This window comes from Tupaia chinensis, unplaced genomic scaffold, assembly GCF_000334495.1.
Source record: "Tupaia chinensis unplaced genomic scaffold, TupChi_1.0 Scaffold000361_2, whole genome shotgun sequence".
NCBI classification, from domain to species: domain Eukaryota; kingdom Metazoa; phylum Chordata; class Mammalia; order Scandentia; family Tupaiidae; genus Tupaia; species Tupaia belangeri.
Genome location: NW_006159858.1, coordinates 2,939,454 through 2,956,532, shown reverse-complemented (window position 1 = coordinate 2,956,532; position 17,079 = coordinate 2,939,454). Strand labels below are relative to the sequence as shown.

The window sequence follows — 17,079 nt, the reverse complement described above, 5'->3', positions numbered from 1 at the left end:
ATGTGCCCTATAGCAAAAATCTCTCTTTAAAAGAAAAAAAAAAAAGGACCAGCCTAATAGCCCAGGTCATAGGAAGCTAGATCCCACATGGCCAAATGTGATTTTTTTTTTTTTTTTTGAGATTTTTGCTATAGAGCACGTGCACTTATTAAGAGATGGAGAGAAAGAAAGTAAGAAATCACCTCCCAGGGGGGATGACCATGCTGTAATCTCTTCTCCATTCTCTTCTCTGGATTTTGGGTACTTATGCCTGACATGAGTTTCAAACCACCAGGTCCAGGACTCAAGCTGTGATTAGCCACGTGGGAGGTCCAGTACCTTAACCATCACACCACCTGCTGACCCCTGAACTATAATTTTGAACCTCAGCCCCAGAGGGGTTGAAAAACATACCAGGTGCATGTGTGTACATGCCCAAAGTCCTTGCAGGATGAAGAAATAAGGATTGAGGCATGGCTATTTCCCATTGAAAGGTACTTTTGCTTGCTCTCCTCTTTCTCTGGTGAGCACACACACCCTCTGGCAATAAATGAAATGGAAATAAAATGACTTTTTAAAAATTTAGAGAGCACATGCACTCACCATAGAGAGAAGGAAAACAAGAAGGCAGCATTCCTACCATTTCCCCACATACACACACACACGTGATGTTTCCCTTCTTCATTTCTCCTTACTTTCAGGATTTTTTTTTCCCCTACTTTCAGGATTTTAGGCATGCACACACATATGCCTGGGGTATTTGTTCTTTTTTCTCATAGAGAGGTTTTTTTGTTTGTTTGTTTGTTTGTTTTTTGTTTTTTTTTTTTTTTTGGTTGTAGGATGGGTGAGCTTGCCAGAGAGACAGAGCGAAAGTGAGAAATCACCCCCTAGGGAGGATAGCCACAGTATAATCCCTTTTCCATTCTCTCATGATTTGGGTCGTGCATGCACGTGCACCTGGTGTGTTTCAAGCCATCAGGTCCAGGACTCAAACCATGGTCGACCATGTGGGAGTCCAGTGCCTTAACCACTGTGTCACCTACTGCCCCCCACCCCCACCTCGGTGTGTTTCTTAAGCTGTGGCATCTGACACTTAAAACATGCAATTGACCATGTGGGATCCTACAACTCTAACAGCCACTCCATGGACTGGCCCAACAAAACTACTTTTAAATTCCTTAATGATTTCACTTAATATGGACAGATTTTACCTTTTATGGAGAAAATACTGATTGCAAAGTAAAGATGAAAAGGGAGAGTGGGAGGGATAGAATAGGCAGGCATGAACATTATAATGGGAGTCTTTTGCTTTTGATCTAAGGTAGACAACTAGAACTTGGAGTAGGAGAAAAACTGCAAAAACAGTGCTCCTGTACCCTGTGCATACACACACTAATCTGCATCACCAGCGTGACCAGTACTCTGACTGCTAGATGCGCTTAGACAGGGAAGAGAAATGGAACGACAAAGTAGTTACAACAAAAGACAAAACAGTGCAGCCAGCAGGTAGCATGGTGGTTAGAACACCGGACTCCCACATGGCTAACCATGGTTCAAGTCCTAGATCCAGCAGCTTGAAAAACATACTGGGTGTGTATGTATGAATGCCCAAAAACTCAAGAGGAGAAGAGATTGCAATATGGTCATTCCTCTTGTGGGTAATTTCTCACTTTTCCTCTCTGTCTCTCTCTGTCTGGTGAGCTCAAGTGGCCTATGTCAAAAACCCTTTAAAAAAAAAAAAACAGCAAACAAGGAAGCTCATTATAATGGGCCAGCCCCCATGGCCTACTGGTTAAGAGAGCTGTATCCACTTGGCCAACAAAAATCCTGACAGGATAGAGAAATGGAGGAGGAGGGATGGCAGTATGACCATGCCCACTGGGGAGTACTTCTCCCTTTCCTCTCTCTCCCTGGTGAGAACTTGTGTCTTCTAGCCAAGAAAAAAATGAGGAGAGAGAGAGAGCAAGAGAGCATTATGGTTATCTCTGTGCATTTAGTATATAGAAACACCAATATTTTATGTTTGTTGTCTTTATTCAAGAAAGGAATTGTTTTTAACCATATTTCTCAGAATTCAGTTACTTAAGGAAAGTGGTGGAAACTGTTTTGAAAAATCATTTTATTACCATTTTTTTAAGGAATATTAATGATGTTGGTGAATTACCATAAAGATCAATAATACTAACAGCATTTGTTTTTATTTTATTTATTTTATTTTTTTGGAGAAGTTTTTGCTATAGGGCACATGTGCTCACCAGAAAGACAAAGAGAACCAGAGAGACAGAAAGCAAGAAATCACCCCCAGTGGGGATGGCCACGCCACAATCCCTTCTCCATTCTCCTCTCGGGATCTTGGGCACGCATGCACACGTGCCCAGTGTGAGTTTAAGCCACTGGGTCTGGGCCTTGAACTGCAGTCGATTACATGGGAGTCCAGCGACATAGCCAGTACGCTAACTGCTGGTCCCAATCTGTTTTTATTTTTATTGGTGAAGAAAATCCAAACTTAAAATAATTATTTCTATTGTGTTTGCTTCCAAATATGGTAGCAGAGCACTAAGTAGCACTAGGCCTCATAGCCTAGTGGTAAGAGAACCAGATCCCACATGGCTGACCATGGTTCAAATCTTGACCCTAGCAGCTTGAAAAACCCTCTGGGTGCATGTGCATGCAGTCCCAAACTCCAGACAGGATGGAGAAATGGAAGAGCAAGGACTTTGGCGTTACCACTACCCACTGGGGACTGCTTTCTCCCTCTCTCTCCCTGTCTCTCTCTGGAGAGTGTACATGCCCTTTAGCAACTAAAAATACATGTTTTTAATAGCCAACTTCTGGTCCCAAAAGAATTATTTTTTATTTAACTTTATTTATTTATTTAATTTTTTGACCAGAGAGGGACAGAATGAGAGTGAGAGAAAGTGAAGAAAAGAGAAAGCAAACTGCCATGTCCGAGGCTCGAACTGTGGTCGGCCGTTTGGGAGTCCATCGCCTTTAACAGCCATATCACCTGTTGGCCCCAGATTGTCATTTTGAATAGCCAGTCAGAGAATTAACATAGTTACCTGGAGATATCTCATTTGTTCTTAACATTCTCTATTTAGTCTGTGACCTTGCATACTGATGTAGGTGACATTAAAATAGAAGTCTTCTGTGAGAGGACACCCAAAACATGTGAGGTGAGTGCCACTATTTACATACTAAATCTCAGAGGTCAGCCAGTGGTGTGGTTAAGGTGACTGGGTCCCACATGGTGACCACAGAGTTTGTGTCCTGGTGACTTGAGAAACATGTGGACGTGTGTGTGTGTGTGTGTGTGTGTGTGTGTGTGTGTGTGTGCCCAAAACCTTGAAAGGAGAAATGGAAGAGAAGGGATTATGATATGACCATCTCCCATGGGGGATGCTTTCTCACTACCTTCTCACCCCATCCCTGTCTTCAGGGAATGTACATACCTTGTAGCAATTAAAAAAATAAATCAATTAATGCAACAGGATAACTATTAGGAAATCAAATAATTAAACTTGAACAACAGCAAAACTTTTATAAAATCATTGTCAGTAAAAACTGCCCATCATAACTTGTGGCCTAATTTCTACTTACCTTTCCTCATGTCTGAGGTGGGTCAAAGAGAAGGGAGATTGTTTTTCTGTAGCCAGAGTGGCTAGTATCTTTTCCTTTTGACTCATTTTCCTCAGGAAATGTAATCATTAGGATATTAGGCTAGATAGGATATTAGATTAAGAACTAATCTATACGCTGTTTTCTCCTAGTTGAAACCATAAAGATAGAAGGAAGAAGAGTCACCAGTGTAGATTTACTTTGTTCAGTTGTTTATAAAGGTCGTCTTGTCGGGAGTCTGGGGGTACAGTGATCAGCAAGAGACATTCCTTGCCCTGGTAGAATTAATATTCTAGGTGGGAGAATAGGGAAAGTCAGGAAATGACATAATTCTAAAAGGTAATAATGCCTTGAGAAAAATAAAGTGTTGAGGTAGAGAGTAAAGGGAAAAGAGCTCCTTGACAGAAGAAGGTGGGGGCAGGCCTATCCAGGACAGTGATACAGAAGGACACTGAGTACAGAAGGCATGAAGGCATCTCCATGGAAAGAGACATACAAAGGACATCTCCAGGTATAGAAATAGGTGGAAAGGCCCCAAGGTGGGAAAGCCTGCCCCTTTTGGATGAACCATTGGAATCCTGACCAGAGTATTATCAGATGAGAGGTAGAGTTGCTCCAGGTCATACAGGACTGGCGAGGCCCTGCTGAGGAGTTTGTATTTAATTCCAAGAGCAGGAAGAAGCTATTGAAGTGTTTTAAGCATGGAAGTGACATAATCCAAAGTAATACCTAAGAGTCACTGTAAAAATATGCTGCTATAGTGTTTCAGTATATATCATTGGTTATTTATCTTAAATGTGTTTCTGATGCATCATTTTTCCATCATTATTTTTATTCTCCAGAATTTCTTGGCTCTTTGTGCAAGCAATTACTACAATGGCTGTATTTTTCATAGGAATATTAAGGGTTTCATGGTTCAAACAGGAGATCCAACAGGTAAGTTATTCGATTAACTAAGATCTAGGGAAGTAGATGTATATTGTGAAGATGAGGGGGAAATAGGATTAGGAAAATAAGAGCATGTTGAAGTTTTTTAACCAGAGTGCCTTATTTATTATTATTATTATTCATTTTTTAGTTATTTTGCTGTAGGGCTCTAGGGTACATGTGTTCACTAGAGAGAGAGAGAGAGAGAGAAAAAGGAAAGTGAGAAATCACCACCTTGGGGGATGGCCATGCTATAATCCCTTCTCCTCCATTCTCCTCTTGGGATTTTGGACACTCATGTGTACAATCCCCTGCATGTTTTTTAATCCGTTAGGTCCAGAACTTCAGTTGTGCAATCGGCCAGGTGATATCTAGCACCTTAACCATCATGCCACTTGCTATTCCCAGAGTCCTTTATAATAGCAATACAATTTAAGCAAAAGCTATCACCCTCTGCCTCTAAAATATGAACAATATTGATAAGGAGGATTATTCCTTTTTATTTTTTGTTGGAATCTTTTTTCTGGACTCTAAGGTAAAATTTGGGCAAGTGCTAGAGGCTACGTTAAATTTCACTTGTATTTAAAGATTTATGATGTAAAGTAGCCCTTGAGTTTTAGAAACTGAACAACCTTTTTGCAACTTGAATTAAAGTTGCAGGGAGTGCCTAAGACACAGTCTTTGTGTTGTCACTGAAGGGTATGTGAAAGCTCTAAACAGAAACATAATCTAATGCTGGGCTTTACAGATAGAAGAAACCTGAGCGTCAGCCTGAGAAGGCCAGGGGAGCCTTGTTTAGAACCACAAGAGGTGCTCCACAGCTGAAGCATGAGACTTTGCCTTCCCTAAGAATGAGAGCCGGATCCCCGCTTTTATCTGTCTGTTCTTTCTCAATCTACAGCCCTTCCCCTTGGGGTACCCTATCTCTTCACCCTTGTGCAGGGGGAAATTACCTCTTTTGATTTCCTTGTTTTATAATGTAGGTACAGGAAGAGGAGGTAACAGTATCTGGGGCAAGAAGTTTGAGGATGAATACAGTGAATATCTTAAGGTATATTACCAGTGCTGCCAAAGTTTGTTTTCTCACGCCTTGGTTATGCTCGGAAACTTTGATACATGTGTTGTAATCAAGTTAACAACATTACTATATGAATATAAGTTTTTGCACACTTGATAAAAGATGTCAGGGGAAAAAAATATAAATGGCAGTTCTTTTGGAGAGGTGTTTTTTTTTTGTTGTTTTTTGCTATAGGGTACGTGCACTTGCCAGACAGACAGAGAGAGACAGAGAGACAGAAAGCGAGAAATCACCCCCCAGGGGGGATGGCCACCCCGCAATCCCTTCTCCTCCATTCTCCTCTCGGGATCTTGGGCATGCACGCACACGCGCCCGGCGTGAGTTTTAAGCCACTGGGTCTGGGACGCAAACCGCGGTTGACTACATGGGAGTCCAACAACATAGCCATTACGCTAACTGCTGGTCCCTATAAACGGCAGTTCTACCCTGACACGTATCCTGGAGTCTCACCATGACATGGATTTTGATACTAAGGGAGCTCATCTTTGAACCCAACCTGAAATAATTAACCTAAAAGTTCATCCTGAATAACATAAATCATTGGTCTTTTTTGAGAGTGAAGAGGAGCGACTCTCAGAACTCCTGGGTACAATAGTTCCTATTATTTATTTTTTAAGAGCTTTTCTTGCTGTAAGGCATGCACACTTTGCCAGAGAGACAGAAAGCTAGAAATCACCTCTCTAGGAGGCTGGTCACACACTCTTCTCCTCTCAAAATTTTGGGCACGCACACACATACATCCAGCAAGTTTTAAGCTGCCAGGTCCAGGACTCGAACCATGGTCGAATATGTGTGAGTCCAGTGATGAAACCACTATGCCATCTCCTGGTTATTAATATTCAACTTTTACCATATTCTGTTAGATGTTTGAACCTTACTGTATTTTTTCTAAAGAATTATTTTTTATTTAACTTTATCCATTTTATTTAGTTTTAATTTTGACTAGAGAGGGACGGGGGTGGGGGAAGTGGGAAAGCAAGCCACCAGGTCCAGGAGTTGAACCACGGTTGCCCGTGTAGGAGTTCAGCACCCTTAACCACCACATCATCTGCCAGCCCCAAATCTTAACATATTAACTCTAGTTAATAGTTATGGTAGATCTCAAGTAGATTAAGGAGAAGTGCATATGAATAACTCTTCACTATAAAATTAGGAGCTTTTTAATTTCCTGTGTTTATATTTTTCTGAGACACAGAGAAGTCAAGTTAGAAATCACCCTCAGAGGGTATGGCCATGCCCCAGTCCCTTCTCCATTCTTTTCTTGAGATTTTGGGCACATACACATAAGCTTCCAGCATGATTTTCAAACTACCAAGTCCAGGAATCAAACTGTGCAGTTGGCCCTGTGGGATTTAGCTGCCTTAATGTCCTTGCCACCTGTTAGCCTAGTAGTGATCTTTTAGGGTGATAAAACATAAATATGTTGATGTAGTTACATCTCTGTGTCTAATTTGTGTCACTTGGGCTAACCAGTGAAACGGCATTTAAAGCATCTGGATCCCACATGGTCAACTACATGACACAAGTCTCAGACTCAGCAGCTTGAAAAAAATACTGGGCATATACGTGTACATGCTCAAAATCCCAAAAGGAGGGAGAAATGGAGGAGAAGGGATTGTGGTATGACCATGCCCCATGCATGCTTTCTCCTTTCCCCACTCTGTTGTTTTGTTTATCTCTGACAAGCACACACATATGCTCTATCAAATTAAAAAAAAAAATCCTACTTATTTGTGTCATTTGATGAATAGCTAAAACTAGAGTAATCAGTGGCATTATTGCAGTTTATTTTGTATCACTGTAACATGATTCTCAGTTGTGTTTTCTATCTTAATCACTAAGACCTTTTAATTCGTGAACACAGTTCATTGTAAGCAAATAGTGGATGATGTTAGAACTAGATGAGATTTTTTTTTTTTTTTTTGAGAGGTTTTCGCTATAGGGTGGGTATGCTCGTCAGAGACAGAAAGCGAGAAATCACCCCCCAGGGGGGATGGCTAAGCCACAATCCCTTCTCCATTCTCCTCTTGGGATCTTGGGCATGCACGCACATGTGCCCAGTGTGAGTTTTAAGCCACTGGGTCCGGGACTCGAACCATGATTGACTACATGGGAGTCCAGTGACATAGCCATTATGCCAACTGCTGGTCCCGAACTAGATGCGGTTTTCATAGATCATCCAGTGCTGGAATTATGCTGAGAAAACCCACAGATGCATTCTCTATGACCATTGACTGAAAAAAGAATTCAATGCCATTAGGCCAGAGATACACTAGCCATTTTGCTAGACTCCTAGCCATTTTGCTAGACTCCATCTATCCCAAAGCACATTCTGCCCAGTTCTCAATTTACTATTTGCTTAACCCCTGTGAGCCTCTGAATTACGTATAGACCCCTGAACTAGTCCAACCTCCCTTGTTTTACAGATAAAGAAACTAGCGAGAGTCCAGTGTATTGAGAAGAGATTATGGGGATTATGGTTTTGTTGTCTACCTGATCGTTTCATGCCAGCACACTATTCCTTAATATAAATGTAAGGATTATTTCTATTATATATTGATATTACCAAAAATGTTTGTGATTGCACATCTCCAAAGCGAAAAAGGAATTAATTGGGAGAAATTATTTGATACATAAACAATTTACATTTCAGGGATACAAATAATACAGAAACTGAACATTTGGATTAGTTCTAATAGAAGCTGCTTACATGTTTGTTTTCTTGGTCTTTTAAACATTGGGACAATAAAGAGTGCATTTTTGTCTCAACTGTATATTTATGTAAAAACACAGTTAAATGAATACTTTGGTCTGTCTTTTCCAGCATAATGTTAGAGGCGTTGTATCTATGGCTAATAATGGTCCAAATACCAATGGTTCTCAGTTCTTCATCACCTATGGCAAACAACCACATTTGGACATGAAATACACGGTATTTGGAAAGTGAGTACAGTATTCTGATTATAGTTTTCTTTGGCCTACCAACTCAGGGGTGCATCGGTGTGGCTGTGTTTATAGCTTAACTAATATGGGAAAAAGCGATATAAGAGCTAGATGTACCTGGGGTTTACAACTTACCCTTCCTGTGACCTTTGGAAAGTTATGACCTTGCTAAGCCTCATTTTCCTTATTTTGTAAAAGAAGAGCTGACATTTTTTCCCAAGATTACTGTAAAACCTAATAGTAATGTGTATGTAGCATGAGTAGCATTTCATTTTGTTAATTATTTATTTTATTTATTATTTTAAATTACTAGACAGAGGATAGCATTTGAGGGACCAGGCAGTTGGCGCAGCAGTTACACAACTGGAACCACGTGGGAAGGTCCTAGATTTGTGTCCCAGAACCTCCCTGAAGATACCAGGCATGAGGCCATCAGTTGGGATAGTGGTTAAAGCACCGGATTCTCACATGTCCAACCATGGTTTGAGTCCCAGGCCCAGGGGCTGGAAAATCACGCTGGGCTTGTATGTGTGCATGTCAAAAAACCCCAAAGGAGAATGGAGAAGAAGAGATTGTGGTGTGTCCATCCCACTGGGAGTGATTTCTCACTTTATCTTTCTGTCTCACTGGCAAGTGCACATGCCTTTTAAAAACCTTTTTTTTTTTTAAAAGGGGGGTGCCCAAAGTTAGTGTAATGGCTATGTCGCTGGACTCCCATGTAGTCGACCGTGGTTCGCGTCCCGGACCTGGTGGCTTAAAACTCACGCCGGGCGCGTGTGCATGTGTGCCCAAGGTCCCGAGAGGAGAATGGAGGAGAAGGGATTACAGCATGGCCATCCCCGCTGGGGGATGATTTCTTGCTTTCTGTCTGTCTGGCGAGTGCACCCACCCTATAGCAAAAATCTCTCCCCCCCCCAAAAAAAAATAAAGACACCAGACATGTATGTTTATCTGTGATCCAGACAGACTGAAGTTAGGGGTGGATTGGGGCATGAAGATTCTAATATGGGTGCCTTATTTGTCTTTTTTTCTCTCTCTCATGGAAGAAATAAATGAATAAATTCTTTTTAAAAAACTGGGACCAGCAGATGGTGTAATGGTTACGTTGCTGGATTCCCATACAGTCTACCGCAGTTTGAGTCCCGGACCTGACAGCTTAAAACTCACTCTGGTGCATATGCATGCAAGCCTAAGATCCTGGGAGGAGAATGGAAGAGAAGGGGTCGTGGAGTGGCTGTCACTCCTTGGAGGTGACTTTTCCCTTTTTGTCTGTTTCTGTCTTTCCAGTGAGCACATGTGGCCTGTAGCAAAAATCTCCCTTAAAAAAAAAAAAGAAAAAAAAAGAAAACCTTTCAGGGACCAGCAGATGGTGGAGAAGTTATGTTGCTGCACTCCCACATGGCTGACCACAGTTGTAGTCTCAAACTTGGTGGCTTGGAAACCAGCAGTTAGTGTAATGGCTATGTCGCTGGACTCCCACGTAGTCGACCGTGGTTCGCATCCCGGACCCGGTGACTTAAAACTCACGCCAGGCGTGTGTGCGTGTGTGCCCAATCCCGAGAGGAAAATGGAGGAGAAGGGATTGCGGCATGACCATCTCCCCTGGGGGGTGATTTCTCGCTTTCTGTCTCTATGTCTCTCTCTGTCTGTCTGATGAGTGCACGTGCCCTATAGCGAAAACCTCTCAGAAAAAAAAAAAAAAAACAAAAACTTGGTAGCTTGAAACTCATGCTGGATGCAGGCGTGCACCTGCCCATGATCCCAGGAGGAGAATGAAGAAGGAATGGCGCAGTGGCCATCCCCCCTGGGGGGTGATTTCTCACCTTCCCTCTCACTGTGTGTCTCTCCCCCCCACACACACACACAAGCACATACGCCTTAAGGCAAAAAAAAAAAAATACTGAAAAAAATGTAGCATTTCACAGCAACTCAGAGATCTGAAAAATAACAACTTAAATAAGGTGGATGGGTAGGGCGATTCCTTTATTTCACCAGTATTCTAGCGCCTCCATCTTTCCTTTAACCATCTTTATCTTCTATCCTTGGGCTCACCTCATGGTCATAAAATGGACAGCACAGCTTCAGTCAAAACCTGTGTTTCGGGAACCAGCAGTTAGCGTAATGGCTATGGCACTGGACTCCCACGTGGTCGACCGCGGTTTGTGTCCTGGACCCAGTGGCTTAAAACTCATGCCAGACGCGTGTGCGTGTGTGCCCGCCCAAGATCCCGAGAGGAGAATGGAGGAGCAGTGATTGAGGAGGGACCATCCACCCTGGGGGGTGATTTCTCGCTTTCTGTCTCTATTTCTCTCTCTGTCTGGCGAGCGCATGCGCCCTATAGCAAAAACCTCTCCAAAAAAAAAAACTGTGTTTCAGGCAGAAAGGAAGGAGGACAAAAGGCACTTGTAAGCTGAGTCAGCCCTTTTTAAACAGTTTTCTGGAAGACACCAGCCCTTAGTAACACAGCCACGCCCAACAGGAAAGACATCTTGTTTTTTAAGCTGGATATATTACCAGCCTCTAGAAAATCAGGTTTTTTTGAGTGAGGTGAAAGAAAGAGTGGATCTTAGAGTGATGTTTAGCAGTCTCTGCCAGAACATTCATTGGAAGCTCTGTCTCTGGGGGTCACTTTTATAGATTAGTGGGAAGTAAATCCATCTTTTAATTCAACAAATAATGGGTTATCAGGAAACTCATGATACATTTTTACATAGAAAAACATGTCATGACTTTGCTGACAACCTATTATTTACCATGCTCTGTTAAAACACAAGGCTTAGTTCTAGGGAACCAGCAGTTAGCGTAATGGCTATGTTGCTGGACTCCCACGTAGTCGACCGCGGTTCACGTCCTGGACCCAGTGACTTAAAATTCACACAGGGCGCGTGTGCGTGCATGCCCAAGATCCTGAGAGGAGAATGGAGGAGAAGGGATTGCGCGTGACCATCCCCCCTGGGGGGTGATTTCTCGCTTTCTGTCTCTATGTCTCTCTCTCTGTTTGTCTGGCGAGTGCACGCACCCTATAGCGAAAACCTCTCTAAAAAAAACACAAAAAGAAAACACAAGGCTTAGTTCTAGAGTTTGTTTTATTTAAGTTGGGATGCCAAGTTGGATTAATTAAAAACAATGGACTTGGGCTGGCTGGATGGCACAGTGAGAACATGCTGTTCAAGGAAGTCTGGGTCATGGTTCTCTTCCACAATGGTCCTGCACGCTGGCATGTGCACCCATGATCCTGACTGGCCAGGGCGTGTGGAGGATGGGTTCATAGCGTGAAACCTTGTTGTGTACATTTGGCTTCCTGTCTCTTCCTGTCACACATTCTCATAAAAGAAAGAAATAAACTTTTAAAAGATTTAAAAATCTAAAGAAAAAAGGACTATATAAGTTTTCTTTTTCACTTCATATGCAGGTATCTAATTTATCCATTATATACATAAAAACAAATTAATGAAATATTAGCATCTAGTCTTTGTGTATATGTAGGTAACTCAGTTTCCCTTCCTTTTATTTTCTCCCTGAACCAACCAATCATCATAATTCCTTTTTTTTTTGGAGAGGTTTTTGTTACAGGGCGCTTGCGCTTGCCAGAAAGAGAGAGAGAGACAGAGAAACAGAAAGTGATAAATCACCCCCCACCGGGGATGACCACGCCACAATCCCTTCCCCTCCATTCTTGTCTCGGGATCTTGGGCATGCACACACACACACCCGGCGTAAGTTTAAGCCACCGGGTCCCAGTCAAACCGTGGTCAACTACATGGGAGTTCAGCGACATAGCCATTACGCAGCAGCTGGTCTCTTAATCATCAGAATTCTTGATCAGCAATTACTGGCATTTCTCTTACTGGGCTTGTGACAAAACTAGTGTTTAGAACAGGATTAACCTTAGGTTCACTAATCCCTTGCAACTAAGTGTTATATGTAAATGTACACACGCTTTTCTGGTTCTCAGAGGCCCATGTCCCAGGTATTCGACTAGATTTAACCTGCCACAGTTCTTTCTGTCTTTTGTTCCCCCTCCTGAGATCTGTTTCTTACTTTCTCTGTTTCTTACTGATTCTTAAGATGGAAAAGCCTTTAAGACTTAGTTTTTTTTTTAAAAGAGATTTTTGCTATTAGGGCACATGTGCTCACTGGAGAGACAGAGAGAGACGGAAAGACAAGTGAAAAGTTACCCCTCAGTTCCTTCTCCATTCTCCTCTTGGGATTTTGGATACACATGCACAAGTGCCTGGCATGAGTTTCAAGCTTCCAGGTCCGGGACTGAAACTGCGGTCAGCCATGTGGAAGTGACATAACCATTAGGCCATCTGCGGTTACCCAATTCTCAAAAATATTATTTTGGATTTTTGCCATAGGGGCTGCTCACCAGGGAGATGGAAAGTAAGAAATCACCCTTTGGGGGTATGACCACACTTTAGTCACTTTTTCTCTGTTTTCTTGGGGTTTTGGGCATACATGCACATGCACACATGCCTGACATGATTTTTGAGCTCCTGGGTCCAGGACTTGAAACATGGTCTGCCATGTGGGAATTCAGTGCCTTAACCAGCTCACCACCTGCTGGCCCAGAGACTTAAAATTTAATGACTTTAACTGTCCCCTACATTTAGGTGTAAAATCAAATGTTTTAAAGTACTATTTTAGTGGTAATGTGAAATAAAATGTAAATTTATTTATTTTTTTTTGGAGAGGTTTTCGCTATAGGGCGCATGCGCTCGCCAGACAGACAGAGACAGAAAGTGAGAAATCACCCCCCAGGGGGGATGGTCACGCCGCAGTCCCTTCTCCTCCATTCTCCTCTCGGGACCTTGGGCATGCATGCACACGCGCCGGTGTGAGATTTAAGCCACCGGGTCCGAGACGCGAACCGCTGTCGACTACGTGGGAGTCCAGCAACATAGCTATTATGCTAACTGCTGGTTCCCTAAATTTGTTATCTTTTTTGAAAGTATTATAAATCTTAGGAATTGGTCTGAGTTTTATTAAGAGGTATAATATAAAAGCTAGATTTTCTTTTTTGTTTGGTTATTTTTGTTTTTGTTTTTGCCTCAGGGCATGTATGCTCACCAGAGAGAAAGAGAGAGAGGAAAAGTGAGAAATCACATGGGGCAGGAGTGGTGTGGCAGAATGGCCACACCATAATCTCTTCTCCTTTGTTCTTCTTTTGAGTTTTGGGCACAAGTACACTCGTGCCTGCTGCGATTTTCAAGCCACTGGGTCCAGGACTGGGACCATGGTGAGCCACATGGGAGTCCAGTGCCTTAACTACCACCACCTCTTGGCCCCATAAAAGCCACTTTTTCTTAGCAGATGTCTTAGGATCAAATTTCCAGAACATGTATTAGAAGAATAACTCTGGGTATGTTTTTTTCTTAGTGATAACAGGAAGTGAGTTTGCCAGAGACTGAATTAACTGTCAATCTTTTCTTCTATTTTTATTATTATTAGTTGCTACTGTTTAGAAGCAAAAAGTAGAAACTCCAAATTTAAACAATAAAGCATATAGTGGCTGCCTACTTAAGGATGGTCAATGTTGGGAGAATAATACTGATGATAATAATGTCATCATTACATACTTTCTCTAGATATTTCCTATAGAAAGAAAATTTCAGTGACTGGGGTGATGTCATGATATAACAAAAAAATAGTATTTGGGCTGAGCCCCAGTGACATGTGCTTCTAAAATGATTCTCCTTGGAGGTTGAGGCCACATGGAAGGCCAAGGTTTGATTATCAGCCCAACCAAGAACAGGCCAGGCATGGAAGCACATACCTTGTGCTCCTACCTAAGAGGGATGCTGGGGCAGCAGGGTCACACAACAGTCTAAGACCCTGTCAGAAGTCTCTCATTAAAGTATACGTGTGCATGTGTGTTTTATGTTTGGTCATTTGATCCGCATCCCTGGTTCAAAGCAAAGAGCTCCTGAAATTACCCTTGGAATTTCCTGAGTCACAGGAATGACAAGAATATTCTGCTACTTATGAGCCTCTTTTGACCATACCTGAGTTTATGCTACTGAGGTGATTCTTGGTGGGCCCTTTGGTAGTTACAAAATGAGGGCTGGTTATCAGAGGAGCCAGTCGTACCCCCAAGTCCCAACCTCTGACCTCCAGAAAGAGGAGAAGGGCTAGAGGTTGAGTTTAGTCACCAGTGAACAATGATTTTCTCAATCATGCCTGCATAATGGAATCTCCATATAAACCATAAACAGGATTGGAGAATTTCTGTGTTAGTGAATGTATATTGGTGCTGGAGGGGGTGAAACACTTGGAGAGAGTATGGAAGCTCCACACTCCCTGTACCTTGCTATGTACATCTCTTGCATTTGACTGTTCTAAGATGTATTCTTTAAAATAACCAATAGTAGTAAGTAAAGCTCTGTCATGAGTTCTGGGAGCAATTCTTGCAAATTATTGAACCTAACCTCCAATGTAATATCTGGCTGGTCAGAGGTATAGATCACAACTTGGGACCTGGAACTGGTTTTTTTTTTTTTTTTTTTTTTGGGAGAGATTTTCACTATAGGGCACGTGCGCTTGCCAGACAGACAGAGAGAGACATAGAGACAGAAAGCAAGAAATCACCCCCCAGGGGGGATGGTCACACCGCAATCCCTTCTCCTCCATTCTCCTCTCGGGATCTTGGGCACGCACGCACACGCGCCCGGCGTGAGTTTTAAGCCACCGTGTCCGGGACACGAACCGCGGTCAACTACGTGGGAGTCCAGTGACATAGCCATTATGCTAACTGCTGGTTCCCTGGAACTGGTTTTTGAAGTGGAGGGCACTCTGGGACTAAACCTGTGTGGTCTTCGCTAACTCTGAGTAGTTACTATCAGAGCTAAATTGAAGAACACTCAAGACACTTGGGGAACTGAGAAAACCCATGTTTGGTGTCAGAAATGTTGTGAGAGCATGGATAATTTTGTTTTCCCTTTAACTGTCTCTATTAGGCCCACTTGTAGCTATTCTATGTGACAACTATAAAAATGGAGAATTTAATTTCAGTTACTTTGGTGGAAATATGGTGGAAAGAACATGACTAAGAACATGAAATTTTTTATTTCTGAATTTTGATCCATATCAGTGGCAGAAAATCACTATTTTGTTGTACAGTTAACTAGAGACCTCAAAGAACTATAAAACATGGTCCTTTCTCAAGGAGACTATAATTGCTAGAAATATTTTGATATTATATTTTAATTTGAAGAAATTTTCATGGACTATATTGTTTTTGTTTCAGGGTAATAGATGGTCTGGAGACTCTAGATGAATTGGAGAAGTTACCAGTAAATGAGAAGACATACCGACCTCTTAATGATGTACACATTAAGGATATAACTATTCATGCCAACCCATTTGCTCAATAGCCATAATAGACCTGGATGAATATTAGTCAAACTATTTGCTCAAATGACTGTTGTAGTTTATCCAGTTTCAATGGTGACAGAGATTGCATCATCCTTCTGCTTGTTTATGACCAATGGTGGCACTAAGAGGAGCCCACAGCTTTTATCCCCAGTGTAGAGCATATTGTTTAATATAACCATTATCCAATGTATTTCTTTGATTTTAATATAAAAACTTTAATTTTTGTTACCCTTATTTTTAATGCTGTGCTTCTATTAAATGCAGGCATTTTTGAATACCCTAATTATATACTCTTTCATATCTAGTTCATATCCTTGAAGTATTAACTTTAATTAATTATTCACTTTATGCAGTTAGAAAGAAGGAGGACAGGATAAATAGATGGTGTAGAAAGGCCAGCCGATATAGTTGCTATTTTCTCTGGTCTTTAGAGTTTTAGTAAAGGGTCTGTTCTATTCCATTAGATTGCTTTTAACAGAGTATACTGTGATTGGGTAATTTATAAGAATGGAAGTGTATTCATCTCATGGTTTGGAGACCTATGATCCAGTAGCTGTATCTGGTAAGGGTCTTCTTGCTGGTGGATCACACGGCAAGACAGCAGACCAGGAGAATGTGTATATACCTATGTGCACATTCATGCATGTATGTTTATGTCTCTGTCTCCCCCCAAAAAAACTCAACAGGATTTAGTCCTGGTGGCCCCAGTCTGATGTCTGTCTAATCCTTTCCATAAAACCCCAGCTCTCAACATTACAAATAGATTAAGGCTTCTCTTAATACCTTCACAATACAACCAAATTCCAACACATGAACCACCATACCACCTGCAAACCATTGAAATAACATTTTTTAATATAATACCTTATATTAGTTTCTTCGGACTGCCATGAAAAAGTGCCACAGAGGGAACCAGCAGTTAGTGTAATGGCTATGTCGCTGGACTCCCACGTAGTTGATCGTGGTTCGCGTCCCAGACCTGGTGGCTTAAAACTGACGCCGGGCGCGTGTGTGTGCGTGCCCAAGATCCCGAGAGGAGAATGGAGGAGAAGGGATTGCGGTGTGACCATCCCCCCTGGGGGGTGATTTCTCGCTTTCTGTCTCTGTCTCTCTCTGTCTGGCGAGCGCACGCGCCCTATAGCAAAAACCTCTCCAAA

General features: G+C 42.1%; 1 protein-coding gene across 3 annotated transcripts in view; it reads left to right on the top strand.

Annotated features, from left to right (window-relative positions):
- The window catches only part of PPIL3 (peptidylprolyl isomerase like 3), a 21,386-nt gene extending 4,494 nt beyond the window's left edge, over positions 1–16,892 (top strand). For 2 of the 3 annotated variants that reach the window (XM_027773630.1, XM_027773631.1), the window contains 5 exons: positions 3,081–3,155; positions 4,440–4,533; positions 5,508–5,575; positions 8,427–8,545; positions 15,795–16,892. In XM_027773630.1, coding sequence (XP_027629431.1) covers positions 3,081–3,155; positions 4,440–4,533; positions 5,508–5,575; positions 8,427–8,545; positions 15,795–15,921 — 483 coding nt within the window. In that variant the 3' untranslated portion in view covers positions 15,922–16,892. The remainder of the gene's footprint in view (positions 1–3,080; positions 3,156–4,439; positions 4,534–5,507; positions 5,576–8,426; positions 8,546–15,794) is intronic. The other variant, XM_006153003.3, reaches the window with a different exon arrangement.
- The last annotated feature ends 187 nt before the right edge of the window (positions 16,893–17,079 follow it).